The sequence below is a fragment of the Pleuronectes platessa genome, chromosome 1 (assembly GCF_947347685.1).
Source record: "Pleuronectes platessa chromosome 1, fPlePla1.1, whole genome shotgun sequence".
Lineage (NCBI taxonomy): Eukaryota > Metazoa > Chordata > Actinopteri > Pleuronectiformes > Pleuronectidae > Pleuronectes > Pleuronectes platessa.
Window position 1 is genome coordinate 13624840 of NC_070626.1, and position 22112 is coordinate 13646951.

At 43.5% G+C, this 22112-nt stretch overlaps 1 protein-coding gene across 1 annotated transcript in view; it reads left to right on the forward strand.

The window, feature by feature from the left end:
* The window catches only part of tln2a (talin 2a), a 93295-nt gene that overhangs the window by 60467 nt on the left and 10716 nt on the right, over positions 1-22112 (forward strand). Inside the window, exons 21-48 of the mRNA XM_053423093.1 lie at positions 715-874; positions 3593-3759; positions 5136-5264; positions 5830-5943; positions 6181-6294; positions 6648-6782; positions 7304-7432; positions 7599-7701; positions 8390-8598; positions 9723-9842; positions 9937-10134; positions 10210-10349; positions 10757-10850; positions 11088-11177; positions 11289-11411; positions 11503-11646; positions 12136-12297; positions 12482-12622; positions 12725-12906; positions 14429-14561; positions 15351-15452; positions 15781-15951; positions 16091-16237; positions 18494-18595; positions 18929-19048; positions 19243-19389; positions 20780-20946; positions 21803-21986. Coding sequence (XP_053279068.1) covers positions 715-874; positions 3593-3759; positions 5136-5264; positions 5830-5943; positions 6181-6294; positions 6648-6782; positions 7304-7432; positions 7599-7701; positions 8390-8598; positions 9723-9842; positions 9937-10134; positions 10210-10349; positions 10757-10850; positions 11088-11177; positions 11289-11411; positions 11503-11646; positions 12136-12297; positions 12482-12622; positions 12725-12906; positions 14429-14561; positions 15351-15452; positions 15781-15951; positions 16091-16237; positions 18494-18595; positions 18929-19048; positions 19243-19389; positions 20780-20946; positions 21803-21986 — 3927 coding nt within the window. The remainder of the gene's footprint in view (positions 1-714; positions 875-3592; positions 3760-5135; positions 5265-5829; positions 5944-6180; positions 6295-6647; positions 6783-7303; positions 7433-7598; positions 7702-8389; positions 8599-9722; positions 9843-9936; positions 10135-10209; positions 10350-10756; positions 10851-11087; positions 11178-11288; positions 11412-11502; positions 11647-12135; positions 12298-12481; positions 12623-12724; positions 12907-14428; positions 14562-15350; positions 15453-15780; positions 15952-16090; positions 16238-18493; positions 18596-18928; positions 19049-19242; positions 19390-20779; positions 20947-21802; positions 21987-22112) is intronic.

Genomic DNA, 22112 nt, shown 5'->3' on the forward strand with positions numbered 1-22112 from the left:
CATTTTCTTTTATTTCTCAGACAATAATTCATGGATCTTGATTGAACAAAATCCGCCTTGTTAAGGTGACTGATATTTATGAGTGTGTACGATTTGGTGCAGATCCTGGATTCATAAGTGGATGTTAGGCCATGATGGAAATATGCGCTCCACTGAGTTTTTATTAGTTTCCGTGTCTTGTGACCCACTGACTCCAATGCTGAATTATTGTATTATTTCCCTAGACAGAGAACACAGACTATCATTTTCTTGTTTCAAAAGCTACTGTGCTTATTTCCATTGAATTCTGTGGAGGACAAACCCATAAGAGCCATTACATTTTTGAAGCAGAGCAGGATAAATGGGAGGATCTGGGAATTTTCTTTAACATAGCGAGATGAGGCGACAGCTGTGGTGGAAGAACATGCACTAAGTGCCCTTCTTGTTTCTTTAGTTTCAGACAATAAGTTTCACAATTATCTCACGTTTGCCGCAGTAAACATTGAGTTTCTACTTACTCCATTTTACTATTCTCTGACTACTTCTCATTGAAACCACAGCAGCTGTTTTGTTTAATTGGGGCCACTGAGTTTGGGAACGTACACCCAGCTTAAGAAGCAATGAAGATAATGAGTCCGCGGTGCCTCGCCCCAGTCGGGTGAATAAGAAGCAGGGAATAATGCAGCTTAAGAAACTTGGCACTAATGTTGATGAGGTGCATCTTGTGTGTTAAAGGTGAGTGCTGCGGCTGGCGTGGTGAGCCAGGCTCTGGGAGATCTGCTCCAGCACGTCCGCCAGTACACCTCAAGGGGAGAGCCAATCGGGCGCTATGACCAGGCCACGGACACCATCATGACCGTCACTGAGAGCATCTTCTGCTCCATGGGAGACGCAGGTGAGTCGAAAAGAGGATTTCGCATAGAGAAGAAAAGATGACGGGGGAGAAGCTCATCCACATTCAGCCACTAAGACTTTCATAATATGAAAGAATGACACTACACTTACCGTTTAATATTAGTAATTACGCTATGTGCTTTAATTACAGTGTCTACAATACTTTTCAAGGAACAGGTTAATGAATTATAAGTTATAATTACTTTTGATCATGAAAGCACTTATAGGTTAAGCAGTCGTCAGCAGGAAAGCACAGTCTGCAGCAGACACTCGGCCCACGTCTTTTCGGACGTAAAGATCTCAATACCCACTCTAACGTTCTTTTCTTTTTTTATATGCGTTTATGGTCTCCAGAGGATTTATCCTTCTACATATCACATTGACATTTATTCAAATATAATTATTTTCCAATATTCGGGTATTAGGTATTTGATTAGAGAGGCGGTGGACTAGTGGCAGAAACTTGGACTATGGGCAGAAAAGGTCTCTGGTTCGTCTCTGGTTCGACTCCACGGAGAGACAACAAAAAGACGAGTGATCTGTGATCTGTACAAAAATCCAAGAGGATTCGCCCTGCCCTGTCTAGTGCCCCTGAGCAAGGCACCTTACTCCTCCAACATCTGCTCCCCGTGCGCCTTACATGGTCGCTCACTGCTCTGTGTGTCCTGCACCAGATGGGTCAAAAGCACAGGTTAAATTTCCCTACCTGCATGATTGTGCCTGTGCATGTCTGTGCATGTGTTTGGGACACATAAATGCATCTTAAATGCTATAAAAGCCAGGTGAAGTGTTGCAATTGAAAGTGGAGACTCATTCGTGGTTGGTCCATGGTTGTACCTCGCTGCTGTGGCCCTTTCCCCCGCTTGCTACTGTGTAGACTCCGAAAGCCTAAGATGGCAGCGTTTCTTTCCAGAATATTTTTGCTTCATGTCTGGATTGTGAATGACGTCCACCTTTATATCCACCTTTATATAAAGTCTATGGTTAGGCCTTGCAGTGCATGGCTGCTGCCTGAAAAATAAAGAATCGAATCTTATAATAACAGAATTATTGATAATTTCGATACAAAAGTAAGACCAAACATTGTTACCAATACACACAAAGGTGGTTTATACTCTCAGTTCAGTAATTACTTATTATTTTGTGACCAACTGGCCTCAGTGTTGGTAGTTGGATACATTAATATACCAGATCTGAAAATGTTAGAATTTTATGGATATACTCTTCCGAAAAAGCAGCCATCAATCTTTTAAAAGTCAGCACATGTTGTGACCAGTCAGGGCCAAAAGCCGAAATACATTATTGTGAAATGGAGAAAAAGAATCTAATCACACCATTAAAAACCTGCCTGCCACAGACCTGAGTCTCACTGCGTTTCTGTTCTCGCCTCATCCCGTCTCCTCCTCTGAGAGACTGGGGTGATGGTGGGTTTGAATGGACTGCTGTCAGCTGTGTGGGAGCAAAACGCAGAAAATCTGACAGCGATGTTAACACGTCTGACAGCAGAGAAAGACGCTCAGGTGGACAGAGATGCACCGAGAGCAAACCCCGCGGTCAGCTCGGGCCGACTGATCGGCGTGATATACAAGTAGAATGACAGTTTGCTCTGCTCAGGCCTGAATACATGCAGCCAAAAGAAGAACACCAACAATGAACTGGTGTCAGATGTGTCAAGCTACGTCACGGACGATTTTTAGATACAACAACGAAACGTGAAGATAAAAACAGAGTCAGTCTTTCTGCAGCAGCGTGTCGGCCGAGCAGCTGATTCATTCACATGCTTTATTGAGGCTCAAGGGAAAACAGCTGTCGTGTGTCCAGGTCTGCTTTCACAGAGAGAATGGAGACCACATTCCCTTTTCTTATCCTCTGCGTCTGCCCTCATTAGTCTGAGAATATTTTTACATGGTGTCAGCTCACTGGGGGGGGGGGGGGGGGGGGGGGGGGGGGGGGGGGAAGAGTAATTGCATCCAATAGCTTCTTCACAAGTTGCCTTCAGGTGTTGTGACATTATGCAGATCTGATCAGGAAAGCAACTGTGAGAATTCAACGTCGCTGAGGCTGTTTCTTAACAGCCTCAGCCCCTTCCATCAGCCCCAAAACACATGCCTACTGCCTGGCAGCTGCTCAAAGCTGACTTTCTGTGAAGTTTATTTCAACAGATAAAATGTGTTTCAGAAACAAATTAACAACCTTACCTTTAGTGATCCCAATGAAATGGTATCAAGTTGAAAATCTTGCCGTGTTGTTGAAATTTTTATATTAAATTAAGCGTAGTTTTCTTCTTCTTTCTTCTTCTTTCTTCTTCTTTCTTCTTCTTTCTCATAAAACCAGGCTGAAGAAATCAATATGGATAAAAATGTGCTTAAGTTCAAACAACTTAATCATGTTAAAACACTCTCATTAATCGTGTGGCTCCGGGGGTTGAAAGGTTGGTTGTTTGAACCTCGGCTCCTCCTGTGTACATGCTGAAGTGTCAAATTACACTTACAGTGTGTGAGTAAAAAATCACTGTATATGGTGGCGCTTTATGAATATTTGTGCTAATGCATTAATGTCACTTGTACTGTAAAGTGCTCTGGGTGTTCGATACGATTAGAAAATCTCTATATAAATACAGTCTGTTTACTATAGTTTTACTCACAAATATCTTGTGTCTTTGTCTCGCTCCTCATCGTCTTTACCTTTGCCCTGTCGCCCCCCTCCCCCCCCCCCTCAGGAGAGATGGTCCGTCAGGCCCGGGTCTTGGCTCAGGCCACCTCAGACCTGGTGAACGCCATGAGGTCGGATGCCGAGGCCGAGGTGGATGTTGACAATTCGAAGAAGTTACTGGCAGCTGCTAAACTGTTAGCTGACGCCACTGCGAGGATGGTGGAGGCAGCAAAGGTAACCAGCATGTCATAACAACAAACAAACAATAGTTATTTATATTTATATCTGGACAAACAGCAACTTGGATCCTTTTTGAACTGAGGGGAAGTACATTTTTCATATTTTCCATCCATTTCTTCTCACATCACAACCTTCCAGTGTAACAGGATTAAGCGTACAAGGACACCAGCGTCTTCCCAGAATGCCGCAGGGCAGGCTCAGCTTTTCCGCTCATCGTCCCATCTCCCTCCATCCAAACTGTTTTATCTGCCATCTCTCCATCACATTAGTCTCATTATCTGTCCACAGAATCACCCGCTGATATTAATAACCCTCCACTTCCAGCATGAAAATGAAATGATGCCCTGCAGCTGGTTAGTCCAGTTTGATGCCAGACTTATCACCGTCACAGCAGCTGTATGTTTATCTGTCAGTGGAGCAGGCGCAGACCTCGGCCAGCTGTTGCCTTGGTTACCGATTAATTGAGCTTGTAAATGTTACTTTTTGGATGTTATGTTTCAGAGCTTAATCCGTATTTCTTGTAAATGGTATCACTGTGAAACTTTGAATTGATTTTTTTCACTCTCTCTGAAATCAGCTTTTTAAAATAATTATGCAGATTGAATGTTCTATTTCAGTGGCGTCAGCAGCTGACAGGAGGCAGATGACAGCTCCTCTGACTTGAACCTGATCACCTACCAAACATTTTTTAACTCTGCACTGAACAGTCAACTTTTTAAATGTCTCTGCGCTCTGTGGTTCTGCTAACTGTGTTTAAGTGACGTCCGCCCGCAGCAGCTGTGGGAGTCAAAAATTTACCTTAATGAGATAAATTCCTCGGAGCACGCCCGCCCAGCTCTTTGTGTAGCTTCAGGTGAAGCTGCAGTCTTCCCAGTTAATTAACCTAATGGCAGCGGGTTTAGCCATCTCTCCAGCAGCAGGAGACCCGCTGAGTGAAACTGGTCCCAACAGTTAACTTGTGATTCAGGAAACCAAACCGGAGAGTAAACGGAGCTGCGCGCTTATGTGACTAAAACACATCACTCGACGTTCAGTCGTCAATTGTTTGGAGTGAAGAGGAGCCGCAGCTAAGTTTGAGTGCTGTGATTAAGTCTGCGTCATTTTCTAAGATCTGTGAACACTAATTGAATAGATGCAGAGATGACTCGCACGTACGGGTGAGTGGAAGCGGCTAGCGTCGGTGGGTGTTTGATGTGCTGAGTGTGAACAAGTGGCCCAGCCTTTCAGTTCCAATTTTCTGAGGAGGATGTGGTGCAAAGTCTGTAGTCAAGGGACGTAAAGCAGCTGTTATCCCGCCTTGCTCACCTGTCATCTGTACCCGTTCTCATCATTGTGTTTCTCTCTGTGTGTGTGTGTGTGTGTGTTCTCAGGGGGCTGCGGCGTACCCAGAGAACGAGGATCAGCAGCAGAGACTGAGGGAGGCCGCGGAGGGGCTGCGTGTGGCCACCAATGCTGCAGCTCAGAACGCCATCAAGAAAAAACTGATTAACAGACTGGAGGTCAGTGACACTGACCCACATTTAGTGTTGCACAAGTAAAACGCTTTGTTCAGTGAGAGGCAAAAACGACTTGTACATACAAATATTTATTAGGGGAAGGTGACATCGACACTAAAGCCAGTCCCACATGTCACCATGAGTTCCACATTCAGGATGGCATTAGATCATCATTACTTGGAAAGATTAGTGAGGATTAGAAGTTGATTAGAGCCTCATGTGTTTCACCATAAAACGTCCGGGTGTTTGGACTGATAGGTTTAGTTCTAGTGCTCTGAAATATGTAAAATCAAGAAGGAGGGAAATTTCTTTTTTCTTTTTATTGGACTACTTACCCTCATTAGAAATAGTGGTTTTTACTGTTTATAGAAGTTTGTTAAATTTGTCAACACAAAGTGTAAGTCCTTAAATTAGATTTGATAATGTGAGGACTGATCTATTTGTATTTTAACATTTATGATTTCACACTAAAAGCAACTTTCAGTAAATAGACAATTAAAAAGAGACTTATACGGACCAAGAGATGCCAAATGTTTCATGAGTGCTTTCGTGTCTTCATCTTCCTCAGCATGCTGCTAAACAAGCCGCGGCTGCAGCCACACAAACCATCGCTGCTGCACAAAACGCTGCTGCGTCCAACAAGAACACGGCTGCTCACCAGCAGCTGGTGCAGAGCTGTAAGGTGAGGATCAGTGCTCACAGCAGGGGGCCATTTCCGGTTTTCTGGATTATTCTATTGTTTTCCCTTTTTACTCTGTTGTTTCATGCCGTTGTATTGGGTCCGACCCAACTACTTTATTTATAGAACTATGTCCACTGCTGCAGCCTCCATTTTCCACTGTATTAAGCCTGTGAATATTTACTGTAACTGTGAGTATACTCTACCTGTGTGTGTGCGTGTGTGTTTCTGTGTGAATAGGCAGTGGCGGACCACATTCCACAGCTCGTCCAGGGAGTGCGTGGGAGTCAGGCCAAACCGGAGGACCTCAGTGCACAACTCGCCCTCATCATCGCCAGTCAGAACTTCCTACAGGTGCAAAACTCACTTACTCACCGTCACACTTCAGCTTTATATTGGGAACTAGGCTGTGCAAATTATAAATAGTGTTTCTGTCATGTGGGTGCGGGGGGGGGGCCTGCGACCTCCTTTCCTGATGGAACCAGACGGATTTAAAGAATCACTGGTGTGGTGGTGTTATGTGTTAAATGCCTCAGTGGAACTGTAATTGCACCACTAATACAAATATTGTTGAAATATCCACCACATGATTTCAGCCCCATTCCTTGGTTGAGGCCTATAACAACATATCCTGAATGCTTCAGGAGGAAACATGTTTTTATTAAACATTTTTTAAGTCATTTCCTTGTTTATCTTTCACTCTGCAGCCCGGTAGTAAGATGGTGACCTCGGCCAAGTCATCTGTTCCCACGGTGACGGATCAGGCCGCAGCCATGCAACTGGGTCAGTGTGCTAAGAACCTGGCCACCTGCCTGGCTGAGCTGAGGACGTCCGCACAGAAGGTAGAGCACAGACACGAAGGGCACAGACACATGTCTCAGTGAATGCACACAAATCACAGTGTTTTAGAGCAGCAAACTACACATAGACACAACCCTAACACACTTGCATCACCCCAGAGACACACACTACCACCTCTCTGGCTCATGGGCGGTTGGCCTGATGGTTAAAATCATGGTATGGTACAGAAATAGAGTCACCCATATAATCCACAGTGTGACAACGAGCTGTTGAGTAGAGAGCTCTTGTTTTACTGCTTAGTTCACATAAAATTAACTGAAGTGCAATTTGCTGTGGTAGAGGGTTTTAAACCCCCCCACAGACTTCTGAACAAAATCACATCAACTGACTTGTAACAATAGTTTGATATATTTTCCTCGCGTACAGGTTTGAAAGGAGACACATCATGCTTTTTCACTATTTCCTTTTCCTCTAGTGGGTTGTTGTGAATGTAAACACATTCCCCTTTATAACCAGGGGAACTGTTAGAGGTAGTAACCCTTAACTTGATTTGGGTCTCCAGGCTCATGATGCTTGCGGCCCCATGGAGATTGACTCTGCACTTACGGCCATCCAGACCCTGAGAAGTGAGCTGCAAGATGCCAAGATGGCTGCTGTCAATGCCCAGCTGAAACCACTACCAGGAGAAACGGTAAGAGAGTATTTAGACCCGTTAAAGATAAATCCAGATTCATTTATCCCAATCTTGCATGGAGAAGAGTAGCTTAACCGAATTCAGTTTAATGCCTAGGGTCTGCTCAAATCGTGGCCTGATCATTTCATTTATGTATTGTCTTTTTTTTCTCCATCTGGTTCAGTTGGAGAGGTGCGCTCAGGATCTGGGCAGCACCTCCAAGTCAGTGGGGTCGTCCATGGCTCAGCTCCTCACCTGTGCTGCACAAGGAAACGAGCACTACACAGGTTGGTGCTGCTGACGTGAAGGACTGACTTCTTTGAAAATGCCATAACTCTGCCCAAGGAACCGTGGTGGTGTAAAAGCCTGTATCATTTGTCTGTGCTAGATTTTGAAAACACTTGGCAAGACTGGTGACTGGTACCAACATCTTTGACCATTGATACTAAATTGAATTGAAGATCTGCAATTTACCACATTTTTTAAGCTAAATGTGGGGACACTCTTTTTCTGACTTAAATTTATCTTTCAATTACCAGCATCATTTTCACAGGAATATTTCAACTACTTGAGATTTGACTGAATATTCCAGTCCTGTTACCCAGTGATTAGTGTAAAGCACATGGTTCTCCATAGAATCTGACGGAAAATACTGGAACAGTAATCTTGTAAACTGCAACATAATATGTCTTCATAATAACTGCGATGTGATTTCTCATGAAGCTTTTATTGTGTTGGTTCCTGCATGAGAGCCAAACACCCTCATGGACCAAATTACATTTGTGAAGTCAGAGGAAATACTTTTGAAATATTAAATAACAAACCTCCCTCACAATTAGATGAACACATGATAGAAACAACATCTTGTCATATCTTTTCATAAATGATCTGTGATTCATTTGAGACACTCTCTTTACTTTTGTTTCCGTCTGTCACATCTGCTCTCTCTCTCTCACTTTGGATCCTGTTTTTTAGGAATAGCAGCCAGGGAGACGGCTCAGGCCCTGAGAACTCTGGCCCAGGCGGCTCGTGGCGTCGCCGCTTCCACCACTGACCCCAAGGCTGCAGCCGCCATGCTGGACTCCGCTCGTGATGTCATGGAGGGCTCGGCGCTCCTCATTCATGAGGCCAAGGAGGCGCTGATTTCACCCGGAGACGCCGAGAGCCAGCAGAGGTTGGCACAGGTGAGATCGCTCAGGGAGTGTGGAGTCTGTTCTGCTCGTCTGGTCTTTTTAATACTATGGTGACTCTTCATGCTGCAGTAAGATTCAGTCCAACCCCCAGAATACTGTCAGACTTTAGCACCTGTGCCAATAAGACAACACAACCAAGAAACTAAAGCAGATTCCAAAATTGTAATTAAATTGAATCCTCTGTGCTTAACATAGAAGTACTGATAATGTAAAGATTTTTTTTCTTCTTTCCATTTTTATTCAAGAGCATGGTGGTTCATTAAAAACCCAGTGCCTGCACTCAGAGAGCCCTGGCCTGTACTCAGATTTGCTCTGCTTGTGCTGAAACTGTGATTTGCTCTGAGATATATTGTTGCTTGGACCGATTTTTTTGTTAGCGTTAGCTGCACAAAAAAAATCCAAGAGTGGAAGTAAAAAGCAGAGAGGAGATGTTTCACACGTGTTCAGAAGCGGCGTCAAATCTGACGAGAAATCAATCCAAGCTACAAAAACATGGAGGGCGAACTCATAGTTTGAGCACAAGCAGAACAAATAAAAATTCAAGCCAGGTATATTGGAGCGCAAGCACAGGGTTTTGAGTGCGAGCACTACAAAATCTGAACATGAAATCAGTAAGTCCTGCTCTCTAAGTGAAAAACCACACTATTGAATACAGAGAGTAAGAATATACAACATCTGTTTAGTAAAAAAGAAACGGTGAACACCTGTCAAATATAGCAGGGGACCCCTTTAATAAGCCTGGTGGCATATTTATAGGCAGAGGGCCTTACTTGTTTATGCCTTGTCATCTTCATTGCTTCTCCACAAAATGAATAAATTATTATTCAAGGAAGCGATGTAGAGTCATTAATTAGAGGATGGAAAAAACACAGATGAGGCTGCTTTCATCTCGATCTACCAGTCTAATATATAACTATGTATTCATTTAAAATTGGACTTGAAAACAAATTGAGCTGATGAGTAATTGGCTCACAGAGATGATTTTTCCTTCTGTGATGTTCTTCTGCTTTGGCCTCTTTGAAGTGAATCCACAGTTTGTGTATAGACGTCTTGTGTATTGACAGCAGTGCACCTGCTAACTCAGTGGCCTGTGGACGTGCTGTGCTGTGTTCCAGGTGGCCAAGGCCGTGTCTCATTCACTGAACAACTGCGTCAACTGTCTGCCCGGCCAGAAGGATGTGGACATGGCTCTAAAGAGCATCGGGGAGGCCAGCAAGAAGCTGCTGATCGAGACAGTGAGTTTGGATACTGGATATTATTGATATATTAGAACTTCAAGGTTTTCTTTTATCCTTGATCATTAACATCCTCACCATTTGCTCCGTTCAGATCCCTCTGGCCTCCAGGTCATTTCAGGAGGCTCAGTGTGATTTGAACCAAACGGCAGCAGAGCTGAACCAGTCAGCAGGCGATGTGGTCCATGCCTCCAGAGGCTCCAGCAGCCAGATGGCAATGGCCTCTGGGAAGTTCAGTGAAGACTTTGATGAGTTCCTGGATGCTGGAATCGAGATGGCTGGCCACACTCAGGTTTGTAGCATATCATTTGTACTTGTTTATGTGTGACTGGGAATGTTCTCAAGTTATTACTTTGCGTCATTTCAGAAAAAGGACGACCAGGTGCAGGTGATCGGGAACCTGAAGAACATCTCCATGGCTTCTAGCAAACTGCTACTGGCTGCTAAGAGTCTGTCTGTGGACCCTGCAGCCGCTAACGCTAAGAACCTGCTCTCTGCTGCTGCAAGGTACAACACATATACACTGCACGGTCCTGTGTGTCTTTATGCTTTCATCCACAGAGCAGTTCATTAGGAATAACTAGCTGCAACTAAAACAGTCCAGTAATCTATCATCTCTTCACCAAGGCTATAATGTTCAGGAGTTCTTTTAGAGAACAAAATAGAAACACTGCATTCGTTTTGGGTAGGTGTTCCTAATAAACTGCCAATTTTATGTATTTTCAAGTATAACCAACATTTTCTTTTAAATACAAGATATTTCACTTTTTGAATAAACACAGAATACACACAGAGATTTTGTTCATCAATGAATGTGCTGACTCGTCTACGTAGGTACACAAAGCTGCCGGCTATTACCCTTTATCTTCAAGGACTATGGAGTGATATGTATTTTCTGTCTTACTTTGTTTCAGAGCAGTGACTGAGAGCATTAACCAGCTGATCACACTGTGTACACAGCAGGCTCCTGGACAGAAGGAGTGTGACAACGCCCTCAGAGAGCTGGAGGTAAACTACAGCACCTGCTAATGGAACAGGAACATTCAGAAATGATGGCAACAAAGTGATACACTAAATATCCAACTTTCATTAAAGTTTTGATTTAGCTTTATTCAGTAGGTCTGTGTTGTATCCAAAAGAAAGCGATGATTGCAGATCTACTACTTCCCTCTTCTTTGAGGGATTTTGAGGAATTTTTGTCAATAATTACTCATCTTAAACTGTGATGGCACATTTATCCTTCAGGCTGTCAGAGGAGTGCTGGACAACCCCAACGAGCCCGTCAGTGACCTCTCCTACTTCGACTGCATTGAGAGTGTGATGGAGAACTCCAAGGTAGGCATTGAGTTCAGACAACCATGTGATAAAAACACACACAGCACTTACAGACAAACACAGATACACTTGTGGCATCACCTCTCTATGTTCTGCTGCCGCTCTGTCCAGGTCCTCGGAGAGTCCATGGCAGGCATTTCTCAGAACTGTAAGACCGGTGATGTGCCTGCGTTCGGCCACTGTGTGGGATCTGCCTCTAAGGCTCTGTGTGGCCTCACTGAAGCTGCAGGACAGGTACGCTGAACAACCCCTGGAGAAATGGGAGCTGCCGTATTGCCCTTTTTTTTTGTTGAGTAGCAGTCATGCAAGTGTTATTTTTGCACAGGCCTCCTACCTGGTGGGTGTGTCTGATCCCAACAGTCAGGCAGGACACCAGGGGCTCGTGGATCCCATCCAGTTCGCCAAAGCCAATCAGGCAATCCAGATGGCCTGTCAGAATCTGGTTGACCCAGGCAGCAGTCCCTCCCAGGTACATGCACATATCATTCTCCATATATGTAAATGTACATGTAACATGGTTTTACATCCTGATATACGTTCAGTATCCTGGCTTCTCAGACTTTTTATGTGGCTGCAACCAATAAAAAAAATGTTTTCATTGCTCAAAGTATGTCTGTTGACCATTTAAAAAATACTCAACCTCCTGTTGACGTATACGCTCCAAATACTGTATCATATTTTCTACAAACCCCTGATTCATAAGTGTTTGTAGCCAGACGCCTTCTAAGCAGGTGTGAAAATGTAATGTTTACCCCATTAACTAATTTAGTTTTTTTTTTAAATCAACTGTTTGCATTATGTTTAATTTTAAAACCACCAAATGCGCTTGTACATAGGTCAGAATCCAGCCCACCAGTCTATGACAGAAGTGGTTGTTACAGTAGCGAATACATGTTTAGTCCATAGAAATACCAACAAAAATATCTAATGAAACATTCTGTTATTTCTAATGGTGCAGGTGCTCTCTGCAGCCACCATTGTTGCTAAGCACACCTCAGCCCTGTGCAACGCCTGCCGTCTGGCCTCCTCCAGGACGACCAACCCGGTCGCCAAGAGGCACTTTGTCCAGTCGGCCAAAGAGGTGGCGAACAGCACCGCCAACCTGGTCAAAACCATCAAGGTAGGATTTCCTCTGCGGCGCTTAACTGTCCTCTAACTGGGATACCACAGCAGAGGTGTGGATTGAACTGTGATCGTATAGATTTTTTTGTGGGATAATTATTTTGTGATTCTCATCAGTTGTTGCATGGTAAAACTTTCTAGGCTCTCGTGCACCTTCATATTCCCTCTCTCTCGCCCTGTAGGCCTTAGATGGTGATTTCTCAGATGAAAACAGGAACAAGTGTCGATTCGCCACGGCTCCGCTCATCGAGGCCGTGGAAAACCTGACCACGTTTGCTTCCAACCCGGAGTTTGCCAGCATCCCTGCTCAAATCAGCCGGGAGGTACGGCGTTGGGAAATATTCTTGGACAGATATTCAATATGGGTCTTAAAGAATAATTGTGGAATGTGTTGCAAAAACCACATTTATTATGTTTTTCTGTAGGGCTCTGCCGCCCAGGAGCCCATCCGCCAGTCAGCATGGTCCATGCTCGACAGCTCCACCCACCTGCTCAAGACCGCACGCTCGTTGGTCATCAACCCCAAAGACCCGCCCACCTGGTCCGTTCTGGCGGGTCACTCCCGCACCGTCTCCGACTCCATCAAGAGTCTTATCACAGCCATCCGGTTAGTAAACAAGCATCTATCCAGAGAAGATCCACCGGGCAGAAGTGGTAAAGCTGACGATCTACAGCATATGAACGTTTAAAGGAGCAGTTTCACATTTTGAGTTACATGAGAAGAGTGATACCACTGTCATGTCTGTGTTAAATACTGAGTAAACCTTAGAGGGAAACCCGGGCACAGTCACACATATGCAAATGTATCTGTGGCTAACCTTCACCTCCAGTTCACTTCCATTCTGTGTGAGTGAGGGGAAGAGTAAAACATTCGATTCCTCAGGAAAGCAAATCCGCAGAGCAGCTTCATGTGAACTTTGACTGGCGATGTCACAGCGTCAACCAATGGCAAAGACGTTTGTGTGGTTGAACCTACTTGGCTGTCATTGGCTGTAGTTTTCATAGTAAGCCAAGGTTGAAGAGACCCTGATATAAGCTGTGTCGAACCACCAGGTACTTTGTGATGTCAAATTATACACTGCCACCCTAAAAGCGAGCGTCATGTCGTGAGCAGCTCACCTCCACGATCATACGTGATTTGCGCCCTGAGCCTGGCTCTATCATCAAGATCTGCAATCTAACAGCTCTTTTGTTTAAAGTGTAAAAAAAGGCAGGTCTTGTCTTCAGTGATGTATTTGTCTCTGAATGCAAAAAGTATTAGAGGAGGTGAATATGAACAACTAAGGTTAAAAGGTTGAGCATTACATTTTCACAGTAAAACAGTTTTTAGTTCCATCTCTACACGTCGCTCTGTAAAATGCCCGTGAGACTAATCCAGCGTCTTTTAGAAAAGATGCTTAATTTCTGCACCTTGCTGTGACTCATACATCCCCAGCTCTCATTTTTAATCTCCTCTTTTCACACCTTTTCGTACCTGACCTTGTTCAGAACAACACTGACGCTCTCCAGGAACAAATTCCCTGTGTCGAACGTGCTGTTTTTTGAGTTTCCTGCTCCGCTCAGAACATAACATTAGCATTCACACGCAGCCGGGCTCAGCATCTCCTTCACTTCTGATGCCCTTATCACAGCCTTCCTTTTTTTGAGACTGCAAATTGAGTTCTAGGATTTTGGCTCAGGCGTTTTTAATAGTGTTCAGTGATACACTGCAGAGCTGGGGAGCACAAGCGGGGTGGACCCCATCCTGCAAATGCCAGCCTCATAACTTTTCAGTCTTGTTAGACACATAGGTGAGGTTTTATTGCAGTTTACTTTCGGGGTGCCGCCCTGCATAGAGATGGATGTTTGAGTAAACTTATTCTGCCCATGAGGCCGCCGCTGCAGACCGCTCGGGCTTCAAAGCTAATTTAGCCTCCCAGCTTGATGTCCAGCTTGACGTCCCTGTGTGGTGACGAGACCCTGCAGGCCACATTTCAGCAGATGTGAGCTGAATGGCGATGAGACGAGGGGAACATGTTGACGTTTTCTCTCCCTTCTTAACTGTACTTTTTATTTTTTCACCTCCCTCCATACATCATCCTTCAACTTTCTGTTTCTCTTCTCTTTTCCTGTTCCCGTTTTATTCTCAGTGACAAGGCCCCAGGCCAGCGGGAGTGCGACTTCTCCATTGATAACATTAACAAATGTATCCGGAACATTGAGCAGGCCTCTCTGGCAGCGGTCAGCCAGAACTTAGCCAGCAGGGACGACATCTCACTGGAAGTAAGCAAGCATCACATTTTTCACTTTCTAATACTAGTATCTTCCTTTGTTTCTTTTTCTATATGCTGGTCCCTTTTATCAGTTTATTCTTACGTCCTTAGCTTTCTGTGTTTCTGTGTTTAATTATGTTTCTATTATTGGTCTAAATGAGGTCAGTGTCAATTGAAGCTTACAAAAAGCTCAGTGATTTTATGTCATTAAAAAACGTTATCCTGTAGTGTTTTAAAGGTGCAGTGTGTAGAGTTCAGTGACATCTAGTGGTGAATTTGCATGCTGCAGCTGAACACCCCTCACGTCATCCTCCCCTTCCAAACATGGAAGAGAACCTGTTGTAGCCTTCAGTTGTCCTTAAAACTCAAACGATGCTTAGTTTGTCCAGTCCAGGCCACTGTAAAAAACATGGCAGCCTCCGTAGAAAGGATCCGCTCTAGATGTAAATATAAACTATTTAAATATAATGGGCCTATTCTGGGGTAAAGAAAACAAAAACAGGGTTAGAGGTTACAAGTAAGTATACTTTAGATGAATCACACTCGTGAAACACATCACCTTTGAGCTAAATCTTACACACTTAAGCTGTAAATTGATTTGCTGCTACACACATTCCATCTGTCGATCTACTTTAATCCCGATCGAGTAGTTTTTAGCACTAGTTTTTTTTAATTATTATTAGGGGTTTTAAGTTCACATTGAGGAACCTAGTTGCTTTCATCTGACTTTCATGAATGCATTTCTGTCTCCTATTAAAAGCTACTCAAAAGCTAATTTCTTTTTTTTTCCTTTCTTCAGGCGCTACAAGAGCAGCTGACGTCCACTGTGCAGGAAATTGGCCACCTAATTGACCCCATTTCCACTGCTGCCAGAGGCGAAGCCTCCCAACTAGGACACAAGGTATATAGGGCAGAGAGTTAATTATTCTAACTCTGTAACTGTGGCACAACACACTATTATTCCAGCAGAAATATCTAATGACAGCAGCATTGCATATTTAGTAGATGATATGAAGAAAAGACATTATTTATGTTTTGCTTATCGGGCATATAAATCATACATTGTTCAGATGGTGGATATATCTAATTATTTTATTTCACTACCTGGAACAACCCGTCTTTTATCTGTATCCTCATTTGAAACAACAGTTTATTTTTATTTGATTGAAAATGTGGCAGTTATACAGTATGTAGGATGAAAATGAGTTTTGTTGATTTGTTTGCCTCAGGTGACCCAACTGGCCGGTTACTTTGAACCACTGATCATGGCCTCAGTGGGTGTGACGTCCAAACTGAGAGACCACCAGCAGCAGATGACTTTCCTGGACCAGACTAAGACCCTGGCTGAGTCTACCCTGCAGATGCTCTACGCCGCCAAGGAGGGCGGAGGAAACCCAAAGGTATACACTGGAGCTTTATCTAATGCTTTATGGTCTGTGGTTACACTGATGCTTCACTACTGCTCCTTTTCAATGATCAGTCACTTATGATGATCAACATGATCATGAACCTGATGTTGTGTGGTGTCACACTCCACAGGCGTCCCACACCCACGATGCCATAGCAGAGGCAGCCCAGCTCATGAAGGAGGCAGTGGATGATATCATGTTGACCCTGAATGAGGCCGCCAGCGAAGTGGGAATGGTGGGAGGAATGGTGGAGTCCATCGCAGAGGCCATGGCCAAGGTGATTAACGGGATGTGTGATTTTGTGTTGCAGGATGAACAATGATGGATTTTACAGACATGTACCTGTGACTCTCTCTCGATTACTAGTATCTAAGCACAAGGTCCTCCCGACATCTTGTCTTGGTCCTGCCTGAGGTGTTCACATGACAGGCAGGATAAGCATAGTCTCTCTGGATAGAAAACAACAGGGGGTGTTCCTCTGTGCACTTACACAGCTGAAGGTGTCTTATCCAGATGTGCAATGTTTATTCTGGGTCAATCTACAGTTCACTGTGCCTCTCTTTCACTACCATCAGACTCATGTCCACACCAGTAGGTTATCACTTGAAAGCTTTACTCTGTCTGCATTTGTGGTACAAGACAATATGGCTGCAAATCTCTTTCAGCCTTATCCTAAGGTGATCAAGAACCCCCCCAATATAATCCCCACACTCTCCCTGTGTACATCACTCTCAAAATCATGGCTACTAGAAGCAGTGTGTCTATATGAGCCCTATATGCAGGACACCACCACCTCTGTGGTTACTTCAGATTTTACCAATCATTTCCAATTTAGCAAAATCTGACACTTAGTGATATATTGGTTGAAAGTTGATGGTTTGCACTGGAATTTTTTTTTTTAATCTGTATCCAGGATTTTACAGTAACTTTATACGGAACTAAAATTCTCTAATTGCAACATCTTGATTATAATCATCATGTCTCCATGGTACCATTCAAAATCAGTGATTAACATATTAAAGCAAATCACAACAAGCAGAGGAAAAACCGACTATCGACCCTCTCCCATCCAGCGTAAGGCAGTTTGGACTTTCCTTCCAATCAACAGTCAGCCTGTTGGCAAACTGAACAGAAGCACTTCATCATGAGGTTAGGTGGAAGAGAGCACTAACTAATTACATCCCCTCCTCGTCTTCCTCGGGGAGAATTATCGAAAAGGGCCGGAGGTGGGAGTCAGCTGCTGCTCTGATCAAACTTTATGTAGATCGCCATGAATAAATACTGGAGGTGGGTCGATTCAGGTCTGCATGATAAACATATATATTCTTTATTTGACCATGAAAAAGTCTCATTGAGATTAAAATCTCTTTTACAAGAGGGACCAAGAGGGCAGCAAAACATTGTTACAACAATAAGGCACAATACAAACAGACAAATACAGCTGTGCTACACTTCATACACAGCACATATACAAAATAAATAAAAATTGTCAATGCACAGGAACTTTGCACATTGATACATTTTATTATCCTATTCGTTTAGAAAACTCACAGGAGGAGATAAAAGTGAGCCAATCAGTGAACATGAAAACATTGGGTCCATCCAATCCTGAGACGCTATCAGGAACAAGAAGAATTTAATCTGTAGATCAAGAAGATGATAAATGATCCTGATTGCTTTCAGTCTATTTCAAGATGTCAGTGCTCCAGTATGATATGTCCGCAGCACTGAGACTGCACATTAAAAAGAAGAATAATATGAATATGAAAACATGATTGACACAGCGTGAGGTTGTATTTATTTAGAGATTTCAGACAAAAAAACAGCCTTGGTCTGCACAGAACATAACCAACGTTTATAGCATATTGTGAGTGTGTGTGTGTCCGTGTGTCTCTCAGTGTGATATTAGATCAAAAGAGGTAAACCCATTGACACGCTGGTGCCTGTGGTTGGAGCTGAGGTGATTTGAAGCATTTTCTGCTGAACTGTCCGTCACTCAGTCGTCACTTCAGTTTCTCAGGTGTTATTTTCACGAAGCGGGGGAAGTGAACACCTTGTTCTCGCAATATTGCAAATCTGTTTCGATGTGTGCGCTTTCCCCACAGGTCGTCATGCCTCTCTCGTGTCCTCAGCTTTCCCTCGACACTCAGACGTGTTGAGCACAGTGTGACTGAATAGAAACCTTGGAAACCTGATATGTGCACCGCGAGCTGATGGGGATCAAGCGTTTCTGTAGTTGATGCCATTTTGAAGCTGTAATTACAGAGCGGATTTGGTGGATAATTGATAATGAGTGTTTACCATTCAGAGCATTTATTTGAAAATAAAATTGCGTTAACGTCGGCTCACAGATTATGTGGTGCCTGCACACCTGCCAGATCCACTGTAATTGAAGGGTAGATCAGATTTGGTGTAGCTAAAGAGCTGAGTGATTGATTGTCTTCACGTTTGAAGGAAGAGCCAGTCACACCTGAAACTCAAATGCAGTTGTGTTGGTAACTCCGCTTGTGTTTGTTTGTGTGTGTGTGTCTAGCTGGATGAAGGTACACCCCCTGAACCTGAGGGCTCATTTGTGGATTACCAAACCAGTATGGTGAAACACTCGAAGGCGATCGCTGTCACCGCTCAGGAAATGGTAAATCTTCAAAATGACTGTTTACACTGTCGAAACATTTTACCTTGAGACTTTAATTTATTTGACACATTTCAATCCTTTTGTCAGATATGATAATTTTTTATTTTATATAAACTGGCTCATACATATTTAGTAATAATTTCAGCTCATACCAAGGATGAATGAATTTAGGTAAGGTTGTCCTCAATAAGGAAATACATTTGTTTTTGTAGCAAAGCACATTATTATAGATATACTATGCCTTAGGGCCATATGTTCTCGTCTCTAGGCCCGAATTGAGTTCAGAGTGAAGTGAAATTTATGTTTTACTTTTTGTGTTTGTTTATCGTCCAGATGACCAAATCGGTGACGTGCCCAGACGAGCTGGGAGCACTGGCCTCTCAGGTGACCGTGGACTACAGTCAGCTGGCCGTCCAGGGCCGACTGGCTGCACATACTGCTGAGCCAGAGGAGGTGAGCAGGACGGGTCTCACGCAGACACATGCTCGTACCTATTATACAGCTCTGCTACATCAGTGTGGCACATTTAGCTTTTAAACTGTACACATTTAAACTGCACACAGAAAAAAAGTCCTACAGTACATACAGTATGTTTGGTTTCTGGGTTGTTTTCTTTCGTTATCCCTGTGTTTGTTTGTTTTTTCCAGATCGGTTTCCAGATCAAGACTCGGGTGCAGGAGCTGGGACATGGCTGTATCTTCCTGGTCCAGAAGGCCGGAGCTCTGCAGATCATCCCCTCCGACAGCTTCACTAAACGGGAACTCATCGACTGCGCCCGTGCCGTCACAGAGAAGGTATTATCCCATCAGTAGAGATCTGTGAAAGAATCTCGTTTTCTTTCATTTTTTACAAAGCTATGTCTAATTCATTTATTTGTAACTACACTGTCTTTTTGATTTCCTTCCCCGTCACAAGATGTTTTGTCGTCTGCTGATCCGCATCACTGCTGCTATTAATATGAATCATCTTAATACCAAATCCCTCAGGGGCAGGACACCAGACTGACTCTACAGTGTTGTTCCTCACCGGAACAATAAAGAATAGTTTTCTTATGTTTAAGCCAAGTGACTCTGCTCTTATGGTGTCCACAGCAGGACAGGAGAGGATAATAATAATAATAATAATTGTACTATAATTTATTTCTTATTGAACTATAGCACTATTAATTAAAGCTTTTTGGAAGAAAGCCTTTGCCGCAGGCATGTTTATTCTAAGTTTGATTTACAGTCCTTGGCCAAAATACATTATTCCACAGTCTGGTTTAATAATTCATGCTTATCTATTGCACGGATCGTATCAAATATCATAACAGAAACATTGTACAGCTCTGACCTGTGGAAGCAAAGTTTGTTAAGAGGCAATAGCTGTGGATTCATCAGAGGAATCGAATCCTTTTCTTTATTTCTTTCCTGTATATTTTCATTCTAAAACTAGAGTTTCTCTTATGCTGAACCTCAGACATCAGGTTTTCTCTGTGTAACATCCTGCTCACTCTGTTTTGAGCATCAAATCTTTTTTTTAGTTAGCGTTTGGAAAACATCAGTTAATCAATTTCTGCTGCCTTCAGGCGTCGGCGAGGCAAACAAACTGGAAACAGTTTGACATGTGCTCATTTCACTGAGTGAGTGATGTTGTGCTGCTCGGCTCCGACGTGGTATTTTGCCGTCGCAGCAGATTCTCAAATCCTCGTATGACTGGTGCGCCGGGCTTCTCATTTGAAAGCAATATTTATCATGGACCAAGGAGATGTGTATCGCAAACAATGCAGAATGGAAGTGTTCATTAGAATTTATAACTGTGTCGTTTTCCTTCTGCTCTGCTTGGAGCAGTAAAGATGTTTTCATCTCCGCTCGAACTGACCAAAACATAGTCCTACTAATTTATAGAGATCGACCGATATGGATTTTTAAGTTTTTGTGAATTTGCGATATATTGACCAAAAATACAGTTATATTAAAAAAGTTAAACAAATTCTGAAGATGTTTGCAAAGAAATGTAATTGACGCCTGATGTTTACGGTTACTAAATGATATTAAGAAACTCATACAAACTGATTTAAAATATGATACATCGACTGCGTCCAAGTTAAAATATATATATATGAAGTCTATAATTTGTGCCTCAGATATCTGCACACCCTCACACATCTGTTCACGGGACTGTGGTGTCTGTCTGCGTCTTCAGGTCTCCCTGGTGCTCTCAGCCCTCCAGGCAGGCAACAAGGGCACACAGGCCTGCATCACGGCAGCCAGCGCTGTGTCCGGTATCATCGCCGACCTGGACACCACCATCATGTTCGCCTCTGCCGGCACACTGAACGCAGAGGATGACGAGTCCTTCGCTGACCACAGGTGAGAGCTGCTGGATTCTGTGTTTCCGAGCGAGAGGGTCTTTGAGTTCAACCGGAATCTAAACTCTGCCCCTCCGGTTATTTTTCTTCTAAAACTGACAGAGTGACAAATTAACTGGTGAACAGAGGCAGGAAACCTCTGCAGGAAGAAACTAAATCACCCCCAGGGTTTGAAAGATGGAGGAGGTGTCACTTCTCTTAACTGCTCTTTGTTTTATTTTAATATGTTCTTTAAAATGTCAAGCTGTAAAAATACGTAGAGTTTAGAAATGATTATAGTTGGAGTCTGTCAAAGTCCACATTTTTGCAAATGTTTAAAAAGAATGTTCTTTCTTGTTTGACTTGAGATAAACTGGGCTATTTTTATTATAAACGTATGTTTGAATGAATCAAGTTCAAAGAGATGCATATCTAACAATCCCAGATGAGACGTGACCTAAATTAATTAACAGAGGTTCTTAAACATTATAGTGGAATTGTTTTGTACCTCACTGCCCTGACTCCCTGTCAGAGCAGGATGAAAGCAAATTTAAATCACTTTTCATTTCAAATGATGTCACTCGGCTCCTTGATAAATCGACCTTTGTGTTTGCTTTCCACATTTTTTTCCTTGTCAGCTTTAGAAAAATAAACCTACCACATGTTACATAACCTTTACCCATCCTCCTGATGGTTAACACAAGCTTTGATGTGCAATTGCCTTTGAAATGAAAAGTGCCAGTGTGCATCCGTTTGGATGCTCGTAACTCTCGCACACATTTACATTTTCTATCTGCTGCAGAAAGACGTCTGCAGCGAATCAGAGCTCAAGTCACTGAAACATTTTTGTCTTCCTCCTTTCTCGTCTTCTCTGTCAGGGAAAACATTTTGAAGACGGCCAAAGCTCTGGTGGAGGACACAAAGATGCTGGTGTCCGGCGCAGCCTCCGGCCAGGACAGGTTAGCACAGGCCGCCCAGTCCTCTGCTAAAACCATCACCCAGCTCACAGATGTGGTCAAACTGGGAGCTGCAAGCATCGGCTCGGACGACCCTGAGACGCAGGTCAGCCGCTCTCCCTTTTATCCCCTCCCTCTCTCTTCTCTTTGCCTAATATCAGACATTATGGAAATTTTGCCCGTCTCTTTCCCAAAATGCACAGTAATAAATCAGTGTCATCCTCTGTGCTCG